General features: G+C 43.3%; 1 protein-coding gene across 2 annotated transcripts in view; it reads right to left on the bottom strand.

Annotated features, from left to right (window-relative positions):
• The window catches only part of Plce1 (phospholipase C epsilon 1), a 275,418-nt gene that overhangs the window by 48,584 nt on the left and 201,989 nt on the right, over nt 1–24,845 (bottom strand). For both annotated transcript variants that reach the window (XM_038322235.1, XM_038322240.1), the window contains exons 8-16: nt 15,602–16,277; nt 11,419–11,601; nt 10,240–10,357; nt 9,398–9,506; nt 6,629–6,751; nt 6,377–6,513; nt 3,776–4,014; nt 2,310–2,371; nt 2,062–2,227 (exon numbers count right to left, since the gene is read on the bottom strand). In XM_038322235.1, coding sequence (XP_038178163.1) covers nt 2,062–2,227; nt 2,310–2,371; nt 3,776–4,014; nt 6,377–6,513; nt 6,629–6,751; nt 9,398–9,506; nt 10,240–10,357; nt 11,419–11,601; nt 15,602–16,277 — 1,813 coding nt within the window. The remainder of the gene's footprint in view (nt 1–2,061; nt 2,228–2,309; nt 2,372–3,775; nt 4,015–6,376; nt 6,514–6,628; nt 6,752–9,397; nt 9,507–10,239; nt 10,358–11,418; nt 11,602–15,601; nt 16,278–24,845) is intronic.

Here is a 24,845-nt window from a genome sequence, read left to right as displayed (position 1 = left end):
CTTAAGACTCACCCAGCTATACTACACTGAGCATATACCCAAAGGATGCTCCATCCTACCACAAGGACACTTGCTCAACCTTGTTTATTGCTGCTCTATTCATAATAGCCAGAAGCTGGAAACAACCTAGATGTCCCTCAACCGAAAAATGGGAAAAATTGTGGTACATTTACACAGTGGAGTATTACTCAGCTGTTAAAAAATGACATCATGAAATTTGCAGGCAAATGGACGGAAACAGAAAAAGTCATCCTGAGTGAGGTAACTCAGACACAGAAGATAAATCTGGTAAGTACTCACTCATGAGTATATATTAGATGTTAGGTAAATGATAACCAAGCTACAATTCAAAGACCCAGATGGAGTCTATGGGGGGGGATGCAGGAGTTTTCTTGGGAGGGGGAAATAGAATAGATTTTGCAGGTAGACTGGGGGCAGGTGGGGACAGGAGCCAGGGATCAGGGGATGGGAGAGAGATGGAGTATAGAATAGTAAGTAGTTAAACATTTCTTGAATAATTTCCAATAGTGAATTGGAAATTAAAGTTCAGAAATGGTCCTTGATTGTTTTCCTGTGAGGAGTGGATATACAGAACATGGATATATATGGATATAGATATAACTATGAATATGTGCATGTGTATGTATATATAAATTATATAAAACATTTTAAATATAAAGATATACACATATATATTACCCACAGAACAATGGATTTTAAACTTTTACAATTTACATTTATTTACTTATTTTGTGTGTGTGTGTGTGTGTGTGTGCGCGTGTGTGCACGCACATATGAACATCATGGCATGTATGGAGGTCAGAGGACAACTTGCAGGAGTTTTTTCCTTCCACCATGTGGGTTCTAGGGTCTGAACTCTGTCATAAGGTTTGGTGGCAAGTGTCTTAACTCACTGAGCCACCTCACTGGTTCCACAAACATTTTTTGGCTTTGGAGACCTTTGTGCAAATAAATGAGCAATGTGTGAAGCACACAGAAGACTGGCCAGTACACTTGCCAGGGTACAGCGCCTTCTAGCTGTGGCTTTCTCATCTCAGTACAAGCAGCTGAACGCCCCTGACAGAGTCCCGTACTGAAACCACTACACTAAGAGCATGTTTTCACTTCATTATAAAGATTCCTTAGAATTCGGAGACTAAAGCACACATTCCGTGCTAAACAAACCTTGGAGGAAAAACTGTGTCGTAGTCTATAGCATGAATACTGGACTAATCTGGAGAACAAAGGAATCTCACTGCTGCTGGCTGGGGTTGTGCAAGTACAATGTAATTACCGTTTCCAAACTTGCATCCACAAGCACAGAACCACACGCTTTCATCCCCTGGGCCTAACCTGGCTCTTTCCTGCTCTCTGGGAGGAGCTGAGAAAAGAGACATTGGAGGAGGAAGCTGTGGGCAGTCTAACAGAGACAGGCACGTAAATGACTGAGAGCTGGCTGGTCAGGTCAAAGGATGTGCTTTTCCCACTCCAGGGAGCCCACTGGTTCCCAGAGTGTTCCCATGAATTTCAGCCTGCAGGAAAGTGCCTCCACTCTGTGCAGCTTTCTCTTTAGTTGGTTGCCATAGGGATGGATTGATTGTCTAACAAATTGTAAAGCAAAACAAAACAAACAACATTTTGGGATTAACTCTGCAAGAAAGTTGCATTTCTACTATGCTTTCCCACCGCAATATATGGATTTATTTAGCATTTAGTGAAATGATCGGATAGCTTTCCCATGGGAAAATTTAATTTTAGTAGGACTGGATCTGACTAAGATCTGAAAGCCGTGAGTCTCAAACAAACGCTTTCTTTTTCCTTTGCCTACTATGAAGGGTAAGTCTAGACAGAGGGGAAAACAAACAAACAAACAAACAAACAAACAAACGCAGGAAGAAGCAAAGAAAAGAGCCGCCGTGTGTATAGCCTGTTTCCCCACACGTGACAGTGGCTCAGATTTTACGGTACAGATTACAAGCTCTTCAAAGGAGTCTGGGGGTGAGTTTGTGTGACTTGGGGGCTTCATGACGGCCACGCGCCGTCGGCATCCTTTCTCCATACCTGGCTGTAGAGCTCCACGGAGGACTCCCCCTTGAGCTGGTGGCCTGTGAGGTAGGTGTTGTGTGAAGATTCAATGTAATAGTACGAGAGGGGCAGCTGCAGCTCTTTCTTGCTCTCCTGTGACTCGTCATTTCGTGAGGCGAAATTGTCCTTATCCATCAGAAACCTGGATGAAACACGTTGTCTGAAGGCTGCGCAAGAGCAACCTGTGCCCTTAAATGATGTGCAAAGGGGATCTGAAGAGTTACCTTGCAAATCCTTCAAACGACATTAGGCCCTGATGACACATGCTGATGCTAGGCTCGAATTTCTGCAAGGGATTAAAATAAAGGCATTTTTTAGGTAAAGAAAACTAAGAAGGGGGAAATAACACCACATCATTTTTTTTTTTAAAAAAAGCTGTTCTGTTTTCATTAGGAAACGTCTAAACCAAATATTTGAACTAATTTAGTTATGTAGTGGTAAGATGTAGTTTTTAGTCCAAAAGAAAATATTTATTATATGTGAGTTTATTATACCAAGCATATTTATTTAAGAGGGAAAAAAAGGGAGCAAGAGAAAAGAATAAGGCTGCTTTATTCGAAACCACTGCATTACTGAGGTGAAGATGAGGATAATAACGGCAGCTATGTACCAGCAGTGAGGGGGGAAAGAGCTAATTCATTTGGCGCACCCCCTACATGCGTTCAACTGAGCCACGGTGGACCCTCAGTTTTAGAATCTTTAGTGGTTCAATCTAAAGGCTACCCAGCCACTCCACAGATTCCCAACCAGGTGATTAACCTCATTCGGCTATATGTGACCCTGCCACAGTAAAGTCTCACTCCCTAAAGATGCCACCCGTTACACGGCTACCTTCTCTTGCCTGGGCTACTGGGGAAGTTTCCACAGCTCACCAGTCTCCATCCTCCATCAGCACAGTTTATTCTCAAATGGGCTCACAGTGACCTTTTGGAACATAAATCATGCACCATCCTGCTTAAACTTTCCCCAAGCTTCCCGTTTCACACGGACAACCTCCATCCGTTCTGTGGTCCTAGATGAGCTGATCTTTGGATACCTGCCCGAAATCGCATCTGCCAATACTGCCGGTCTCTGACTATACTATATATTTTTTTTTTTTGATGCTCTTCATAAGTCCCCAGTTCGCTCCTACCCCAGGGTTTGAGCTGGGTGCTTACGTTTCTCTGAAAATCCTCTTCCCTAGGAACTTCAAAGGACTTAACTCACTCAGAGCTCAGCCAAAACGCCCCTCTCCAGCTTAGCCTTCCTGTTATTCCTACCCTGCTCAATTTAAAAAATAAAAACAAACTTATTCTTGAAATTACCTATTTCTTATTTTTTACCTTATAGACCAGAATTTAAGATGCACAGAAGAATGAATATTTATCCAATACTGTATTCCCAGCTCTTGAATGCAGATTGCAGAGTGGGAGGTAAAAATTATGTGTGAAGTGGCAGACTGAAAATATAGACTGTTGCATGTGTTAGAACAGCAAGAAGGAATAGGGCACAAATTCCTTGTAATTGTCATTGAGTCAGAGATGCCCTAGGACCTATGTTAATTATATGATAAATAAGAATACCTATGGACCTGGCATTGAAAGAAACTCTATTTGGACCCCAGATAAGAAGGTTTTGGGAAGAAGTGTAAACAGAAGAAAATGTTTAGCAACAAATGAGATCAGTCAGAGACGTGCCGTACACAAGGTACCTGGATGATGCTGAGAATTTCATCATACGTGCAGTGTTCTCCTTGGCAATTCACCAGGAAGTCATTGAGCTGGAGTATGCCAACCCCGAATATGCCCAGGGATGTGCTCTCAATCCCAGTGCCATTGGTCACAATGCTGGCAGCTGCAATGGCATCGGATATCTGCCTCTGGTTGTCAGAAAGCTGCTGTTTACTCTTAATGAACAGCCCCAAGTCTGAGACGTTTCTGGTCAGCAAATCTGAAACACAGCCACCCACAGCCATTGATTACCCAGAGGCCCTTTGACAGAGTTCACCTGGAGATAAAGATATTACAGAGTCGATGCCCTGGTGAAGCCCTAATCTGTTAAATAAAGTGCCAAAGTCAGTGTGTGTTGCTGGCTTCCCACAGTAGAGGGAAAACAAAAACAAATCAATGGATAAATAAAAGAACCCAGGGGCTGGAAAGATGCTTAGCTTGGAACTCACTATGTAGACCAGGCTGGCCTCAGACTCACAGAGATCCACCTGCTTCTGCCTCTTGAGTGCTGGGATTAAAGGTGTGCACTATGACATCTAGCTCAAATTCAGATTAAAAAAAAAGGATTTAAAACTATGTGCACGTGTGTTTGTGGGCGGGTATGTACATGTGAGGGTAGGAGCCCTTGGAGGCTAGGGTGTCAGAGCCCTTAGACCTAGAGTTACAGATGCTTGTGAACCACGTGATATGGGTACTGGATACTGAACTTGGGTTCTCTGGAAGGTCAGCAATATTTTTTTTTAACTCTGCGACATCTTTCCGACCAGGTTTCTTTCTTTTTCTTTCTTTCTCTCTCTCTCTCTCTCTCTCTCTCTCTCTCTCTCTCTCTCTCTCTCTCTCTCTCTTTTGGTAGAGAACAAAGAAACACACTCATAAAGCTTTTCTGTATTTTTAAATTTGTAATTATGAACATCTATATGTAGATTTTGCATCGATGTCATTTAAAAATTTATTTTGGTAACAGAAACTCTTGAACAATAAGTATAATGTGTAGAAGAATAAAAAAATAAACTTAATTTTGGCAAATGGTCAAAGAGTTGAATCCTATGTAAAGAGTATGTTTAGTTCAACAAGAAGCCACCACTGTCTTTTACATTTTAACCAGAAGTGTTCTAAGCTTCTCATTGCTCCCCATTTGGAGAAACTCGGCAGGGCTGGTTATTTCAACTTTAGCCATTTGGGAAGACAATGTGGCAATTTCTTACAAAGCGATACAGAGGCTTACCATAGAATCTAGCACTTCTAGGTACTTAGCCAAAAGATTATAAAACATACCTCCATATAAAAGCATGCATACAAATGTTGATAACAGCATATCTACACCATGGAATATTATTCAATTTAAAAATAAATTAGCCATTGATTTGAAAAAAGAGTGGGCAATGTAAATGCACATTGCCCACCAGTGGAAAACAGTCATCCTAAAAGACCACACACTGTTGGATTCCAGGGGTATGGTATGTCCTAGGAAAAGCACAGTTATGGAATAGTAAGAAAACTGGTAACAGCCAGGGGCTTTCAGGGGAGGAGGATAAACTGAAAAGGTGGGACAGAGATTGTCAGGGTGGCAAAGCTGTTGTGCCTAATACTGCTGTGTGTACATGTCACCGTCCGTAGAACCCACAGAGTGTACAAATCAAAAGAAAACCACGGACTCCAGCCACAGTATGGATTGATAGTGACTGGATTGTAACGACTGCACTTTACTAGTGCAGGGCACCACCAACAGGGGAAGTTTGTGTGCTCAGATATCCACACAGGTGTGCAGGGGGCCAGTGTATGGGAAGGCAATGATTTCTTCCCATTTTCCACACACCTACAAGGGGTCTATAGGATAAAAAGTGATGATTTAAAAGACGTAATTACTTGGTTAGTTGGTAGGTATGCATGGTTTGCAAACTCTACAATAGTTAATAAGGACAATATAAGTTTATACAAAAGGGTAGTGTTTGTGTATGTGTGTGTGTGTGTATAAGCACACACATATGTGTACACTCTTTAGTGCTTATAGTTCTGTCAAGAAATTAGGAGAAAAACGATAGGCTTAAAAATTCATGGCTGACTAAATGGTATAAGTAGGATAAAGGGGGAATTTTGGTTTACAAAGAAGGAAAAACATCCTCAATGTTCAGACAGGCGTACTATGCTGAGGTGACCAAAGACTCCCCTTGACAAAGGACAATCACTGCTTGGGCCTGAGCAAGCACTTATCTATGGGTAGCATAGATACTGGTGTTTCTCAATTAAGACCTAGTCCAAACCTTGTTCATATTTAGAAATGGTTGGGAAAGGGAGCAAGGTTGTCAGAATGACCAGAAGGCATTCTTAGTTAAACACCCCAGTTTTAACTAAGTGCCAAAAGAATCATGTGACAATGGATTTCTTACAGTTCCTGCCTACTCCTCACTGTCAAATGACACTGGAAACAATTCTCAGTGTTTCAAAGAGCTCCAGGTAACAGCAAACCGAGAGTAACAGGCTGAACGTGTGTGTGTGTGTGTGTGTGTGTGTGTGACTGGATCTCCCACCTTGGTTTTTGGAGAGAAAGCTCCCAAAGGGAAGTCCTAAATTGTTAAACCAACCTAGGTCAGGCTGAAGGTCACTGGTGTTTTCTTCAATGGTCAGATTGGTGTACAGGGGGGCTGACTCAGAGGCAGACCGATTGCAGGGCACAGAGTAGATGTCAAAAATGTCCTTCAGGTCCTTGCGACTCCTTACACTGAAGGGAGAAGAGAGAACATCTCCCATTTAGAGCTGTCATCCTGGTGTGGGCCCGAGAAAGAGTGAGAAGGAAGCCGGTGTCCTACAGAGTGAGAAGGAAGCCCGTGTCCTACCTGAATGATTTGAACAGCTCGACAAATTCAATGAAGCTCATGTTACTGTCTGAAACCATAAAGCTCTGGAAACCCTTCATCCCTCCTTTGATCCGCCCATGCCAGCTGCTGCTGCTCCAGGCACTGCAGAGAAACATGGCTGTCACTGTTAAGTGCACACCCCGAGTCATTCTGTCTCCACAGTCTCTGATGGCAATCTGAACAAGAAGGGAAATGATACTATATCCCTTAATCAACAGCATCTCACAGGTAATAAAGGTGTGCCGGGACCGGTGTTCCTCGTTTACTCAGTTGGGACAAAACACTGGGGCTAATACTCCTTCACCAACAAAACAGCTCTTTAGAAGCACAAATTGATAAATCAGGGGGAATCTTCTAAATTCAGTGTGTCTTGGGAAAAGTCGTGTAAAAAAAAAAAAAAAGGATCCCCAAATTCCTCATTCGTAATTTGTGGGAAATCGTTCCTGTTCTCCGTATTCTAAACTATGCAAACACATCCAGGAAGCAAGTTTGAAATGCGCCAGTGTCTTTCTTTTTCCTTTTTTAACCAGTTCTTCAATGAAAACAGGGGAAAGCTTTTAATATTAATGGAAAATGTGAGTCAGAAAAATATTAAGAATGGAAAGAAGCCAACCCCGCCTCAGAGCCCATCTGCACCTTCCAAGGCTGCATCCATTCACCATAAAAATATCATCGCTCTCAGGCAAATGTGCAGTCTGGCCATTTTACTACACTCTTTTATTTTCTGTGTGGATTACTCAAAGTAGTAGAAGAAATGTTTTGATGACGGTTTTAAGTCAAATCAATTAACGTAATATTTCTTTCTCTTTTTTCTTTTTTTTTTTTTTGTGAGGAAGGCTTAGATTTGGGGAAGTGCAGGGGGATATTTTAAGTGTTAATTTGTAAGAAAATACAAAGAGCACCGAGCAGTCAGTCTACTTTTAATTCTGCTCCCAGTGTTCATGCACTGAAAATGTCGAGAGTTAAGATCTGACGGTCCCCTCTCTGGGTAGGAGAGCGTCACAAATGGAAGGATTTCCAGCTGGGTGCGGGCAGCTTAGGGTACAAGTTCAGGAAGACGTAAATAGTTCTTTAATCATTGGAACACACTGCAATTAATTGCACGAGTGAGTTTCCTATCTTCCTCTTTTCCAGTTCCACCCTCCGCTGTGGGGCTGTCTCTCTGTCTCAAGGGGCTCAGTCGCTCTCTGTCCTTTAACACAATTTAGGCTGGTGTTACTTCTGCCTTCCTTCCTGCCTTCCTTCCATCCTAAAAGTGCAAGTAGGGACTGGCCTTGCACTCTGGGGCTGAGCCTTTGACTTTAGGCTTGGTATGTTAGCTAGTTTCTCCTCCAGAAGACTTCCCTTTATCACTCTTCTCTGCCTTTCTCTGCTCACAAGCGACTTAAATAAAAGGCAAATACACTGTTTTATATATTTTATGTATCCAGGTTCCAGCATGGGCTGAAAGTATAAAGGATCCCAACTATTTTCAGTTTTACTATAAATCTGAATTTATAGAACAGTTTCAAGAGCAATAAAGAGGGCCGTCCAGCCTTTGGGCCATCTTTACCAACTGTGGGATTGAAGGCACAAAGGCTAAAGTGCAATATTGTCACTCAGAGTGTGAGGGAACTCGTCCCTTTAGAAGAGAATTTTCCATGGAGTTCTTACCAAGAGCATGACTCATGAGAGCAATCACACAGGACGTGTCTGCATCTGTGCACATGTGCATAGTGCGTGTTGAAACGAGCCTTTCCAAAGCCAATGTCTGTCTGCTGAGACTCTGTGGCACAGTGAACAGGACCTGCCTTCCATTGGTTCTGCCTGGATCGTCTGCATTTCTTTAGCTGCTGTGTATGGAGTGGCATCTCAGCTCCCTTTCGTCCCTTTTCATCTTATTACTTCTGGTTCTAAGATGTAGGTTTTTGTTTGTTTGTTTGTTTTTGAGACAGAGTCTCACGATGCAGCTCGGGCAGGCCTGGTACTAGCTATAAGGCCAGCCCAGCCTCCAATTCACAGAGGTCATCCTACTTCTCAACAGCTAAGATGAAAGACAAGCGCTGTCATGATCAGCAAAGGCGGAGGTTTTTAAAAGTCTCTGGTCCTGACACCATCATTTGCAACAACCCCCGCTTTGGGTTTAGGTAAAGATATCTAATCTGTTGCAATACTTGCATATATTTCTCCAGGCAAGCATAACTTCCACCATAAGTCAAAAAGAATGACTTGTATTTCACTATCAGCAAGGTCCGGCAGCGGACACTCTTTCATTTTTCCCTTGAATGGGACTACCTGAGAGAATGTGCTGCACGGACACCCATGTTCTCCAGCTACAGTGTTCGGCTCAGGAGCCGTCAGCCACCCGTGGTGCAATTAAGATGCGACCCGGGAACGGACTGTCCAATTTAATCGAATTTTGAATAATTGAAGCTTGATGTTGAAGGACTCCGGGTGATCAGTGGCTAGCCAACTAGATGGAGCTCATCTAGAGAATCGCTGCTTGGCTTTTTACTACTTCCTCTGACCTCGGAAGAATTGCTCTCTCCAACAGTGAGTAGGGATTATAGCAGTATGAGAAACTATGATGAGAATCAGGAAAGTCCGAATCATTTTCAATTAGGGTTTTTTTTTTTTTCAGTTTAACTCTGAGCTAGAACTAGAGATGGGCACAGCCGGGCTGACGTGGGGATTCCCTGTTCCATCATGGTAAGGCCCCACCTGGATGGACTCTTGTTCGAAGAAGACAGCACAGGGGAGGAGACTGGCCTGATGGGAGATGACGTCCCGGTAGCCAAGTTGGGGGACCCAGCCGTGGTCAAAGAGTGAGCTCTTCTGGAATGGAGGGGGTTGGGAGGGTTGGTGATGACATTGGCTTCTGCAGGAATAAAAGAAAAAAAAGAGATGATGACTTAGCACCTACTTTCCCTTAAAAGCCAGCAAAACAATCCACACAACTGATTTTTATATAAGGAACATCCGAATACTTTGATGGATGGGGTCAATCTGGTGGTTTCTCGGCTGGCTACAAATTAGCCTGGGAGCTTAAAAAAGTACACAGATGCCCGAGGCCTCGGCAAAGAATATAGAAATGACCCGATCTTGGGTGTGGTTGTGACATCCAGGCATATTCTTAAAAGCACTAACACCCAGTCAGTTGTACCCTGTATAGCTAATATTATCTACCAGTAATGGCAAGTTAAGGAGGATTTTCCTTCAAGTAGAGTGTGCTTGTAGAAAGGCCTCTCAGGTTTCACATCTCATCAAGACAAATAATTCTCAGGACAAAGGATTCCCACCAGGGGCTCAAGAGATGGCTCAGAAATTAAGAGCACTTGCCGGTCTTTCAGGGGAACTCAAGTTCCATTTCTAGCACCCAACGTCAGGCATTTCATAACGGCCTGTAGCCCAGCTCCAGGGGATCTGATGCTTTCTTCTGGCCTCTGCCGAGGCCGTGTGTGCACACACAAAATGTTTTTAAAGAGATGTGAAGAAAGGAATTCCCATAATATCAAATTGAAATCACAGCAAAACGCCAAATCTGTGGAGTTTTTTTTTTTTTTCCCATAAAAGTAAAGCAAAAAGGTTCAGATGTGAGCACGGTGCATTACCCAACTCTTCTCGCTCGTTCACGTCCTGGGGATCAGAACCGCTCCGGCTTCGACACTCCCTGTACATCTTGGCCTTGCGGGTCACCATCTCGTCATCAGTTGCCTCTCCACTCTCTCCCTGGGGACAGAAATCTCACCATGGCTCCTGGGCTACACTGCTCTCCCCCAAGGCTTTGTTCACTTCAGGTGGGTTTCTGTTTTCTGACCTAGGCCCTTCAATCTCGTCTCACCCGGTGAGACCAGTAAAGAGCTACACCAAGACTGCCCAGGTGACCTCAGGTCATTTTATCCAGTGTGCTCTTCAGTGTGAAGCAGTGTCCCCCAAGAAAAGGAGGCTAAAAAAAAAAACCCACACTCCTGGAATCTCTGGGGACAGACACAATAAGAAGCAATGACGTTCTATGAACCCTCATGAGCAAAGCACAGGACTGTTTTAGATAGCTATTATGTCATAATGAAAATATAGCCAACAATATACAGTGCTACTATGTTTTTAACATTGTGGATCTTCATAACGTGATCTTTCTGCTTTTATTGGGGGGTGATTTTATTTGGAGACAAATGTCTTACTCTGTAGCCTGAACTTACTGCAATCCTCCTGCCCCAGCCTCGCTATGTTGGAATTACACGAGTGAGCCACCATGCCTGCTCCTGTTTTCTTTTCCAGTCCCTCTTTACCCACCACAGAAATGGTGCCCTAGCCTTTCACACACGCTTGTGTATGTGAGAGGAATAAGCAAAGCCTGTTAGCCTCTTTGCTGGTTCCCCTGTGGCCGATGCTTTCCTTTGTGATGTGTTTGGAAAGCTCCCGGACACACTTCAAGACCCACCGTGTGCCAGCCACTCTGAGGTCCTTCCTTACTGCCTGCCTCTCCCCTGTGGTTTTCACTTCTCTACTGATGCAGCTCTTTGCAGGGTGACTTAACAATGACTCACATTGGCCATGCACTGGGTTTGAGCCAAGGCAGACTTTTAAGGTCTTTGGTCTTTCCTTGGAGCCTTCTTGCCTGATTTCTGACACTGACCCTGGCACCTGTGAGGTACATGTCAAGTTCTGGTAATCATTGTTTTGTAATTTATCTTGTCCACAACTCAAATAACCTCATGTGGCTTACGGCAGTGTAGGCCGCATGGTAGTCTTAGAAGGCCAGGTATGATTAATAAACAAATTTACTCTACCCTCATGAGCATTTTCTTCTTTTTCTTGGTGGTGCTTATGCCCAGGGTGTTGTTTCTCTGCATGCTGGGCTTCTCAGCATTCTTTGCTGACATTCCAGGGCTGGGGTTTCTAGCGTTCCATCGTCTGCCACCAAACAACTCCACAGCATGAGCCAAGGTTGGGCCTTCATACCGACCATCCTCCTACAAAGAACCATATGCTGAACACACAAGCAAGCAGCAACAGCTAGTAAATATTAATGGTCCCAGTCAATTCCCAGAGGTGAATAAGCTCAGGCATTTACAGAAAGAAGCATGATCTGGCCACCCACGTGTGGCTCTGTTTGGACTCTGGGGACTTCCTGTTGGTGGGCTGATTATTTCCCCGGTTGTCCTGATCACATCCCAGGTCAATAATGTACTTTAGCCCAAGAGCTTGAGGAAAACAAAGAAACAAACCAAACGCTTCCCATCCTAGTCTCCTTGGTTATTTGGGAACTAGTACTGTGGGAAAATTCATTAAGATTGCACATTAGGGGCTGGTGGCAGAGTTCAGTAGGTAGAGAGCTTGCCTAGAATGCTCTTTAGAAATCTTTAAGACTTTGCAAAGTATAATTCTTAGGAAATTGTCTAGCATCTATGAGGCTCTGGGTCAATCTTTAGTACTCCCCTCAAAATTATTTACATTTATTATTTCCTATAATCTTTATTTTTATCTCTCTCTCTGTCTGTCTGTCTGTCTGTCTGTCTGTCTATCTATCTATCTATCATCTATCTATCAATATACCAACCTACCTACCTACCTATGTATCTATTTTTATGTGTGTGCACTGTAACCTTTTAAGGGCAACCATCCTTTACTTCCAAGAAAGTATTTGTAAATATATTTAAAAATGATTTGTGTGTGTGTGCGTTTGTGCACATGTGTGCCATTGACTAACAGGCCAGAAGAGGATCTGGATCTGGAGTTGCAGGCAGCTGTGAGTCTCCTAATTTGGATTCTAGGTTCTGTACTTGGGCCTTCTGCAAGGGCAGCAAGTGCTCTAAACATTGGATCATCTTTCCTGCCCCTGTAAATAGATTTTGATTCACTGCAAATACTATGCAGATAATAAAGAAGATTTTTTTGTGTACATTTGTTTCTTTACCCTAATGGTTAATGGTTATCTGCTTTTATGACTTTACAAACTCCACCTTGTACATCCTGTTATGGCCTCAGGGTATAGAATAATAAATACTTGATGCAGAAATCTTTAGGTGACCACCTGTAATATGACTTACATCTGAGACCTTTATATCTATTTCTTCCTTCTTTAACTTCTACTTTATCAATTTCCAGTTGATACTGATGGATCTGTCAATTAAAGTGGAATATGCTCTCTTAACCAGTGATTGATGCATGAGGCAAATAAATTCACCAGAATCTTCCTCACTGAAGTTTTTAAAACAGAGTCCTGCTATTGTGCAGGGAAACTTCCAACTCATGATGATTTCACCTCAGTCTCCCAAGTAGGTGAGGCTACAGATACATGCCACAGTACCCAGGAATACAATTACTGGGTCTGAGAAAATGAACATGGATGACGATCATCCCACCTGGCACAGGGCTCCTGAAGACAGTAGGAGCTAATGAGCTATTCTGGATGCTCCAAACTGAGCAGATATTACCCAACACAAATCAACAAATAGTCTCAAACCATCTTATTGAAGAACACACTCTAAAGCTGAAAGAGGGCTTGTAGAACTTTTGCTCATTGGTCTTCTTTTTAACTCATAGACCTTTAAATGATGAACAGACCTGATACAAGTTACACATAAAAGGATCATCAGCATGATTAATCTCCCCGAGAAAGCTCATCCGTCCCTCTTCCAACTTTTCGCAGTTGCCTGTAGTTCTTTATGTAGGGTTGAGGCTCTGGTCTGTTAGTGTTAGGAGGCTCTGGTCTGTTAGTGTTAAGAAAAAATTTTGTAAAATGTGGCTATTTTTTTTTAATGAATTAGCTTCCTATTCATTAAATTCAAAGATAACCTGGTCAGGAGAAGATGATACTTTGGCTTACTCTTTCAAGGAGGCTTTCTGGAAACTAAAATATAGTGTGAATAGTTCTTTCATTTTACACAAAACAGTAAGCATGTTTGGGAAGGGTAGAGGAGATAGTTTCTTTTCTCTTTTTAAAACTATGAATAAAGGATGCTTATAAGTAAACACATATTCTTGATTTTGGCAAACAATTCACATAGAAGTTGATGGTTAGGAAGCTAATTCATTAAAAAAAAAATAGCCACATGGGCTCAGTGGTTAGGAGTACTGACTTTTTCCATAGGACAAGAGTTTGGTTCCCAGCACACACATGGCAGCTCACAACTGCCTGTAACTTCTTTGACTGGCACTTGAATACACACGCACCACCCAAAGACAGACACATAAAAATACATAATTAATAAAAAGGAGAAAAGAAAACAAGTCCTGGGCAGTGGTGGCACACACCTACACACCTTTCACTTCAGCACTTAGGAGACAGAGACAGGCAGATTTGAGATCAAGGCCAGCCTGGTCGTAGAGTGAGTTTCAGGACAGCCAGGGATACACAGAGAAACCCTGTCTTGGAAAAAGTAAAGAAAGGAAAGGAAATCTCTAAAAAATTTCATGTACTTAAACAAGTTGCCATCTCTTTTCCTATGAAGACCATGAAGCCAACCCATACCATTTGTTTAAATATTTTTCCTCTGCCTATAGTAAGGAATTTGTGTTCATTGCTACAACCAAAGATGCTTACCTGACATTTCTATATTTAAGCTTTGCAGCTTCTCAGAACTCCATTTAAAAAATGAACAGTGTGGGCCCCTAGCTTTGTCCCTGACGATTTAAGCCAAAGCTAAAGGGCCCATATCTCTTCCACCTTCCATGGCAACATCATTGAACAGTTTTCTGGCTTTTGTTATATTTTTCACTGTGAAATTGAAAAGTTTATTTTTATTTTCTACGTACACTTTTTCCAAACTTAGGATAAAGTAATGTTTTTATAGGGTTGTTCCTAGAGTTTTGGAGAAAATCCCACAGATGTTCAAAATATTTAACTTATAGATTAAAAAATGGTAGTAGTGCAAGGCAGAACATTGTGTTAATATGTATAACCCACTTACTTAATATTCTACTGTTATATGTCACAGAGCCAGGTCTAGTTAATTCATCTAAAATGCAAATAGAAGTACCTGCTTCCTGTGTGCTCCACAGGGAGTTTTGAGCTTGAAGAGCTAAGTTGGGAGAAAAAAAAAATCTCTGGGCATATCTATGAGGGGCTTTCAGGACTGGGTTAAGCGAGGAGTTAAGAGCCACTCTACACGTGAGCAGCACTATTCCATGGGCTTGGGTCCTGGACTGCAGAAAAAGGAGACAGTGAGCTGAGCAACAGTGTTCGTCTCTCTCTCCGACTGCAGATGCAATGTGACCAGCAGCCTTACACTCCCATTGCCATGACTTCCCTGTCACGATGGACCGTACCCTCAAATTGTGAGCTGAAGAAAACCCTTTCATCCTTAAGTCGCTGTGGCCAGGCATTTTGTCACGGCAGTGAGAAAAATAGCCAATGTGGGGACTGCATGAGCAGCTGAGTTGAACAAAGTCCTCAAAAATTTCTTCAAACTCCTGGTGGCCTGTGACCTTCCTAAGGAGGCCCCTAGCATGGGAGCATAAACATCATACTAATTAATTAAAAATCCCTTGGGTTATACTTTTGGAAGAAGCTAGGGAAGCCAGCTTGCATAAATTAGTTATCAAAGCCTTCTCTTTAGCCTTCCTCCTCTCCCAAGGGTTGGGATAGGCGTGTGCCTCCATGTCTGACTTACAGAGCTTTCAGCTAAACCTTCAGTTGGTGAAATGCCTGGATCAATTGGCTTCATTGCAGACATGAGAACCGCAATGGCCACAGTCACTGCTTTCATATAAAATAATAACAGACGTGCATATTCATTTACATGTTGTCTTTACACGCTATGAGCTCAGAAAGTCTTGGAGATAAATTATGCACAAGTAGAGTTCATTTTCAGTTTTCAGACAGGGAAACAGTGGCCTTGGGAGGCTAAAGAAAGCTGCCCAAGTTTACACGGAGTAAGCGACAGGTCTGAAAACCCAGTAGTTTTAACGCCAACTGTGTGCTCGCGAGGGTTGCATTACTCGAGGAAGAGGGCTGGAAGCATCCCTTACCTGATAGAGGCTGACATACTGTTTCCGAAGCCACTGCTGTCTTTGGTCAGGAAACCGCTTTATCTTTCTCACAGCTGTCGTGAGTTCCAGCAATCCACTGAAAAGCATCTTAGCTGTGTGCTTCGGGGCCACAAAGTGCAAGAGTCTATTGTCGGTGGTCTGGAGCCCATAGAGCAGGGTCACTCCAGCCTCGGAGAGAAGCAGGCTGCTCAGTTTGTTCTGAACACACACAGTGTGTATATCAATGCCTGGGTGTCCCATGTACACCGCCTTCACCGAAAACAGATCCAGGATTCCCTCGGCCAGGCCACTCAGCCCAGCATTGCCTAGTGATGGGAACTTGCCAGGTTCAGACATATTGCTAAGCATACCAAGCTTGGGTCTGGCACCGGCCGGGGAGGTGGTGGGAGGCTTCATCCAGGTCAAGGTACTATTGTCAGGCTGTAACTGGAGAAAGCAGCGGGCAGAGAGGTGTGTGTCCTGGTCATAGTGGATGACTGTGGCCCCCTGCAATAGGAACTGGTGCACATCAGCTTGGATGGACAGCACGTACCACGGGATGAGCTCTGTCCCGTGGTCGAAGGCCTTCTGCGACTCATCTGATCCATGAGGGTCGCATTCTCTGGACTTCTCAAAGATATCATTTTCAGAATCCAGCAAATCTCCAATTATAAACCTGATGAAAACAGATAAAAAGTTACTTTATAAGTTGTTTTTATAATCAGACGGGGACCAACACAAAGTCTTCTTCACACACAATAGCCTCTGCCTCCTGAGAGTCACCACTGACCGGCTGGGGTAACTTATTTATAACCATATTCTACAATCTAATATTTATCAAGGTGTCTGACCATGGGCATGCTTTTAATCATCTTGACAGTTTGGGGAAGTACAACGAGGTATTTTGTAGAAAGTGCTTCTGGTAGGATTTGTCTGGCATTTTGCCCAAAATTAGATGAAGATCACGGGGATGGGTTAATAATACCATGAGTAACACCCTTTATAAACTGCGCATGCTCCCCACGGCAGTGTTTCGGTGAGAAACTACCATGAGTAACACCCTTTATAAACCGCGCATGCTCTCCACGGCAGTGTTCCGGTGAGAAACTACCATAACACCCTTTATAAACTGCGCATGCTCCCACGGCAGTGTTTCTCATGTCCCATTCTATTAATACTGTTATCAGTAGTAGTAATTAAAGTTCCTTTCCATATGTACTCCTCAGAAGCAAGTCACTGGGTCTATATTATACTGAAGGAGAAGGGTGTTATGTCCTACCTGTTAGGGAATTGAGAAGCTACATAAATCACATTTTTGGAATCCTTTTGCACGGGAGATCTATCTCTTCTCCCCATGTTTGCCTCCTCATCAAGTTTACACAGCAGCACCTTACTGTACGGCCTTGGGGATATTTAGATGGTGCCTTGAGTAGGTTATAACTTAACACTCCTTCCTTGAGTTGTTTTGGCCACTAGGCGCTCCCTTGGTGGCGCTTCTTTCATAGACTCCAGTCGGTTTGCTTGGGTGATGTTCTGCTTTTGATCACGTCCTACGTAGTAGCACTATAAGACACCACAGGTTCACCCTTCCCCGCTTCAACCTAGATTCAGCCATTTACCCAAAGGACCTTGTTTCTCTCTTCCTTCCTTCCTTCCTTCCTTCCTTCCTTCCTTCCTTCCTTCCTTCCTTCCCTTCCCTCCCTCCCTCCCTCCCTCCCTCCCTCCCTCCCTCCCTCTCTCCCTCCCTTTCTTTCTTTCTTTTTTGTTTCTTAAGAATGGTATTAGAAACCGGTTTATGAGTGCTAGGTGCAAAGACATAAAATTTCATGCACCCTTCTTGATGTCACCCGTTATAATAGAAAATTAAAAAGAGAGGAAATCTTGCATGGGTAGCAGCACACCCCTGCAGGTTCTCTCCGTGACATCGGAAGGAAGCAGACGCTCATGCATGTCTCCACCACTGCCTCATACTCCTCTGCAGTCACCTGGGAAGAATGTGTCGATCTGCTGCTACCTGCATTTTGTGTGATCTGGCCAAGACATCCAAACTCCAAGACTCCCTCCACTTACCTACTTGCTAATGGTCACCTCACAAAGCAGGGGTGGGCATCAAACAAACAATTTTTTTTTGGCTCAGTAAAAGGCACTACTATGATTAAACATAGGGAGACTGGGCACTGTTCATTTGAAATCTTCTCTACTACCGCTGCTCCAGGCTGACTACCCAGCTGTTTCGATGGAGTGGCTTTCTCAGCAGTCATGTCTAAGTTCCTCTCTGGGGCCACTGTCACATTCTTTCTGAGGTACTTGGTGGTAGATTTTTAAGTGAAAAGGCTGGGGTCTGGAGGTGTTGGTGGCTGACACCAGTAATTGTAACACTAAGGAGACCAAGGCAGGAAGATTGTTACGATTTTAGGCTAATCTGGGATACACAGTAACTTCTAGGACAGTCTGAACTACAACGTACAATCCATTTTTTTTTAAAAGCCAATTAACCAAAGTTAAAAGAGATTCAGGTTGTAAGCATTGGTACTGATTAAAACATAACCCATTAGTTTAAATGTAGAATTTCTGATTTTAATTTAAGAAAGTTTTTTCAGTGAAAAACTACAGGTATTATGAAAAAAGTTATCTAGATAGAAAAAGATGATACAGCTTTTCTGCAGGCTGATTTTGTTTCCCTGAGATGACATAAGCCGTGTTGTGGGGAGCTGTCTTTCTTGGCATTACTTTGTATTTTAGAATACAAAAAGAACTAATGCCAGATGGCATTCAAAAGCATTCATCCAAGGGATAATTTCCAAAATAAAATTGACAACTGTTTGTAATGAAATAAATTCATTACAATAGCAGGAAGCTATTGTTATCTTTTGTCTCTTCGACGAGAGTAGATTTTGTGTAGTTCTGAGTATGATTCTCCTGGGAGACAGTTTTCTGTGGGTATATGAGAAGGGATAAGATGGAAAATTAAGATTTATTTAGAAACCAAGCAATGTTAGCCAAGATTAGAGATATGGTCAACCACCAAAGAAACTACTTCACTCTTAGGCATGGAAACTGAGAAGGTTTGTACCCGGCTTTTGAAGAGCTTCTATGGCATCCCACATGAGAAACCAGAAATCGAGAGCTGAACACTTTTCTGGGGATATTTGGTGAAAAAAAATCTTATTTTAGGTGAAAAGGGCTGTTTGTTAACCTGCTTATATATTTTCTTGGCAAGCATTTGTTACTTTGTACAAATTTACAATGACTATTTGAATATGAATCACCAAGAAATAAAGCCTAAATTTTATTTTAAAATAGGAGAAAATCACCATTACCACATGATTTGTTACACCTGTTCCCTGTAATAAAAATCTACTGTACTTAAGTTGCTTTTTAAAAAGAATTTGTGCATTAACTAGCCTATCATTTTCCCTCAGCTATAGTCAGTTAAAAGCATATATTTCCAAAAGAGACCCATACTGGCTCATCTTATGTCAACTTGGCATAAGAGAGAGTCATTTGGGAAGAGCGAACCTCAGTTGAGAAAATAGCCCCAACAGAACGGCCCGTGGGCAAACCGTGGTACATTTTTTGACGGATTGGGAGGGTCCAACTGTGGGTGGTGCCATCCCTGGGAAAGTAGTCCTGGGTGCTATCAGAAAGCAGAGTGAGCAAGCTATGAAGGGCAAGTCAGTAAGCAGGTTTCCTCCATTGCCTCTGCATTAGTTCCTGCCTTGACTTCCCTAGATAATAGACTACAAGCTCTAAGCTCTAAGCTTTTGGTTATGGTATTTTATCAAGCAATATCACAATTAAGATGAGAACTGTTCCAAGTCCACAGAACTAGGTATGAAGAGGAGTCAAGGGTTAGCTCCTTCCCAGTTAAGTGTTTTTAATACTGCTGGGCAGAAGTTCCTGCTCAGGCTCATGCCCCGGCCTGCTCTTTATCACGTAGGCAACTGACTGCAGCTTTCTGGGCAGCGCTTCTTCACTGGTACAAAGGATGTACAAGCATGCTATAGATGCCAATGGCATTTCTCCATTCTATTCAATTTCTGCTGAGACCGCGCATGTGTGTGTGTGTGTGCGCGTGTGTGTTCATGTGCGCACATACATAGGCTTGGATGTAGAGGTCAGAGGTTGGTATTGAGTGTCAACTGCTCCACCTTAGTCTTTGAGACACGGTCTCTCACTGCACCCAGAGTTCACCAATTTAACTAGAGCGGATGGTCAGTGAGTTCTGGGAATCCTCCTTCAGGACCTCTTCAGGTCTGGGATTATAGGCACACAATGTTGCTGTTGTTGTTTTACCATGGATGCTGGGGACTCTGAACTCAGCTCCTCATGCTAGCATAGCAAACCATTTATCAACTGAGTCACCACGCCAGTCCCAGGCCATGGGCTTTTTATGACCCCTTTTCTGGGGTTCTGGGGGTATTCCCATTAAGTGTTCTGGCAGGAGCACCGGAGGACTTTGAGGGGAATTCTAACACCCTGCACACTAGCTAAAAGGAAGGACTGTGAGACAGGTTGCTTGCTTCCCTACTTCCTTCTTTCTCTCTGTCTTCCCCTTCCTTCCTCTACCTTCTCCCTCCTTCCTCTCTCTCCTCCTTTCTTACCTTTTTCACAGAGTTGGCCATTGCCACATGAACAGGGGCTAAAGGTTATTGATTTTAAACTCAATAAAGCCCAGTTCCTTTGTCCTTTAGGATCTGCAAAGCACTGTGCCTACGACACTCTGAATGGAACATTTTCACAAGGTGCTCTGGACTGAGGTAAATAAGGAAACAGTGCATATGGGTTGGTTTCAGTGAATCTATTAAATCCCACTCCCCCCGCCTGGTGTATCCAGGGCTTCTTTTTAGGGTAGCAATCATTTAAGGGCCAGGAAACCGCTTCCACTACTTAGGTACAAAGATTTCAAAGTGAGGATTTCAATATGTCTTCCCAAGCCTTGTGAAATAAATATTTGCATCTTTGTGGTTTTCTTTCCCCATGCTCAGGATGCCTACAACCGGATCTGGAAAATGGACAGTGGAAGAGAATGTTCTTAGACTATAGATGATTAAATGACGAGCAAGACGACAAGGGAATAAACAGAAAATTGGAAATAAAAACTTCCCAAGAAGTAACTTCTGCGTCAGATGGCTGACTAGAAGCTACCTCCCTGTAACCCTGGGAAGAGGTGTCAGGAAAAGAGAAAGACTATTACTAAGAAAAAGGAAGACCTTTGGAAATCCATACAGGGGGTGACGGGACGCTGAAAGGTGCAGAGGAACACAGAACGGCAACACACAGAAAAAAGGAGTGCCTTGCAGAACACAGCACAACGGTGGGGCTCCTGGTGCAGGGCAGCAGAAACAGAAATGTCATCTGAAAAGTGACATCACTGAGTGTCTCTGGAGAGAAGAGACTGGAGAGAAGAGTCCCACCCATAGACAAAGCCACGGTTCTCATGAGCCTCAGATCCACTTGAAGGTCTTGCTGAGACAGTGACTTCTTTGGTGGGAAGAGTCCGCAGCTAGAGAGAGTTCAGCCAACTCAGAAAGGTCCTCCCATCCCAAGGGAGTCTGTCCTTCAAAACTTGGCTACCGGGCAGCTACAGACAAGGGAAGAACCACAAGCCGAGGAGTCAGATTCAACTGGCCCTGGTACTAAGGGTGAGAGACAACCCTGAGAGGCAAAGCTGTAGAGAACAGGAGGGCTGAATGCTGACAGGTAGCAGAAGGCCATACAATGAAGTGTATAGGAAAAGATAGCACCACCCTCAGTGGCTGGCAGCAGAATTTATCAGCTGAGGACCATTTTGGATGTTAATAGCCTTGAGCCCAAGGTCATCAAGTAGATCAATCCCTGGAGCTACCCAGCTGCCATGAGGTTGCAGCTGACCCCTTGACGTCTAAAGTTGCATCCCTCCAGCAGGGGTGCAACAAAGCGCAAAGACAGATCCACCTGTATAAATCTCAGTGGAACGGATTGTTTCTTCTACTCCCAGTGGACTTGAGAGGAACCTCTGAGCTAGAACATTAGCCAGCACATGGGGTGTGAAATGAGGACTCTTGGGAGGATGGGAGAACCTGCCTAGTCTATAGACGGCAAAGCTAAGTGTGGCCAGCAGAGGCCCCTGGTGTGCAAAGAAGGGAAGCTAAGGTATGAGAGGCCTGTCCCAAAGGCTCAGCGCCTGCATTAACCATAGGAAGTAAAACCTTCAGGGATCTGTCTAATCCTCTCCCTGTTGCATATACCCGACATTCTCCCATTTCCAAGGTTCCAGAAATAAGTCGTTCTAACCCTTCACCTTCCTCCTCTGTCTTCTGTCCCTTGTGTTTCCCTGTATTTATTTATTTTTTAAAACAATGCTTTTATTCTTTGAGACTTTCACACAGTGCACTCTGATCATATCCATTGCCCTCCCCTGAGTCCTTTCAGATGCTCCTCCACATCCCTACCTGGTGTAGAAGTTCCTTCTGTTTGTGTGTTGCTTTCACTGGTTAATGAATAAAGAAACTGCCTTGGCCTAGCTGATAGGGCAGAACTTAGGTAGGCGGAGGAGACAGAAACGAATTCTGGGAGGAAGAAAGCAGAGTGAGAGAATCGCCATGGAGCCGCTAGAATCAGAGACATGCTGAATCTTTCCTGGTAAGCCACGACCTTGTGGTGGTATACAGATTAATAGAAATGTGATGGAGGAGCGTTATCTGTCTATGTTTCTTTTATTGGTTAATTAATAAAGAAAACTGCCTTGGCCCTTTAAGAGACAGAAAATTAGGTAGGTGGAGTAGACAGAACAAAATTGTGGAAACAAGGAAGTAGAGTTGGGGAGACACTTCAGGCAGTCGCCATAGGAGTCTCCATGCTGCTCTTCTCCGAGATGGACGCAAGTTAAGATCTCTCCTGGTAAGCCACACCTCGTGGTGCTACCCAGATTACTAAATATGGATTAAAACAAGATATAAAAATTAGCCAATAAGAGGCTAAAACTATGGGCCAGACAGTGTTTAAAAGAATACAGTTTCCATGTAATTATTTTGGGTAAAGCTAGCCGGGTGGCAGGACACAGCCTGCCGCGTTCCCTTCTACAGATTGGCGCCCAACGTATGTTTTAATAACTTAGGGTTTTTCATGACAATGAGACACGTCTGCTCCTGGCAGCACCAATCTACTTCGAGAGGAAGATGGGCATCGAAGAGGCTACTTATGGAGTTTGTTAGCCATTTGGGCAAGAAACTGCTCTTGGCTGGACTGTTCCATAAACTGGACACAAAAAACCGGCAGAGAGAGGACTGCTGAACTTGCCTAAAGGTGAGATGGTCTTTCGGGGTTCCTGATTCATGAAAGAGTCTGCGAGACGTTCTGCAGGACACAGCAGAAAGTGACTGAACTGTCTTTGAAATTTCCTGCTTCATGAAAAAGTCTGCTGGACACTATGGGCCTAAAGGCTGAAGATGGATGCCCCAACGGTACAGAAAAACTTTGGGTGACTGTCTAGGCAGCGAGTTGTCTCTGTCATTTCTAGAGTTTAAAAGTTACAAATGACTTGTTTACTTAGGTAATATTATATCCTTCTGGAGTCTTTGATGGAGTTAAAAAATAAATAGATAGTTATAGATTTCCTTAGTTATGATAAAAGATAAAATAGATTTAAATATTGTAACTGTAATACTTGCTTGATAACTGTTTTGTTATATGTAATTTTGCTATGTTAAAGTTAAAGCCTTTCTTTTTTGTTTAAACAGAAAAAAGGGAAATGATGGAGGAGAGTTATCTGTCTATGTTTCTTTCATTGGTTAATTAATAAAGAAAACTGCCTTGGCCCTTTAAGAGACAGAAAATTAGGTAGGTGGAGTAGACAGAACAGAATTGTGGGAACAAGGAAGTAGAGTTGGGGAGACACTTCAGGCAGTCGCCATAGGAGTCTCCATGCTGCTCCTCTCCGAGATGGACGCAAGTTAAGATCTCTCCTGGTAAGCCACACCTCGTGGTGCTACCCAGATTACTAAATATGGGTTAAAACAAGATATGAAAATTAGCCAATAAGAGGCTAAAACTATGGGCCAGACAGTGTTTAAAAGAATACAGTTTCCGTGTAATTATTTCGGGTGTAAGGCTAGCCGGCGGCCGGGTGGCAGGACGCAGCCCCGCCACTTCACACTACAGAAATGGGTTAAATCAAGATGTGAAAGTTAGCCAATATGAAGTTAGAGATAATGGGCCAGGCAGTGATTTAATTAATACAGTTTCTGTGTGATTATTTTGGGTGTAAGCTAGTCAGGCAGCCAGGACGGAACAAGGGCCTGCTCTCCATGCAACACCTACCTACCCAAATTTTTGCCACCCACGTCCTAAACCAGCTAGTGTTGGCCAACTAGTCCTAGGTGTGGCACCTGCCCTGGAGTGTGCTTCTATATACCTGGAGCCACTCCATGAAGAAAACTGACGTTTTCCCTCCCAGCAGTTATCAAATGTCCTCTGGGCCCTAGTGGAGAACCAAGCACCATAACTCTGCTACTGATTAATTGCATGCTGAGGCATCTCTCATCCCTCATCAGAGAAGTTCCTTACGGTAGATAACAATGAACTCAGGGACCCACAACTAGCTAATGGGCAGAGAATACGAGCTATCAGAGTGCCCAGCCACAAATGTCTGCATTTCCTCTCTCCCCACAGGGCTCAGGATCTTTGCAGAAGAAGATTCTAGGAGCCAGAGGTGCTGAGTGACCTCAAGGAGACAGTGTTTTCTGAACGTTACAGGCAGGGGCACATGTGGATGCCCAGCAATCACGACAGGATGCTTCAGACCAACTCAGCCACAAGCCAGACAAAATCCCAGCACCAGGAGAGGATGTGCATACCAAGTCCCCTTTAAACACTTTACTACTATTTTACTTTATCATATTTTAAAAGGCTTTATGTATTTATTTTATTCCCCTTTATACATTTACACAGTTTTGCCTATGTATGTTATTTTCTTCAGTCAGTCTCTTTTCGGATCTCCCATATTACCACTCAATTTTAACTTTTCTTCTTACTATGCTTTTAGTAGTGTTTGTATACATTGGCTAAAAAACAGAAACAAACAAGAAACCAAAAACTTCTCAGACTTTAATTTCTCTTCTTTCATTCACTTATCTAATTACCTAATTTTGACAATGGGTTTTCTCACTGTCTGGAAGTCTTTCTTCATTTTTCCTAATTTCCTGTCCCTCCCTTTTTCCCTCCATTACACTTTCCTCTACTCCCGCTCTCCTTTTCTTTGGTT

This window comes from Arvicola amphibius, chromosome 1 (assembly GCF_903992535.2).
Source record: "Arvicola amphibius chromosome 1, mArvAmp1.2, whole genome shotgun sequence".
Taxonomy (NCBI): Eukaryota; Metazoa; Chordata; class Mammalia; order Rodentia; family Cricetidae; genus Arvicola; species Arvicola amphibius.
The sequence above is the reverse complement of the archived record's forward strand: the minus strand, read 5'-3'. Positions and strand labels throughout refer to the sequence as shown.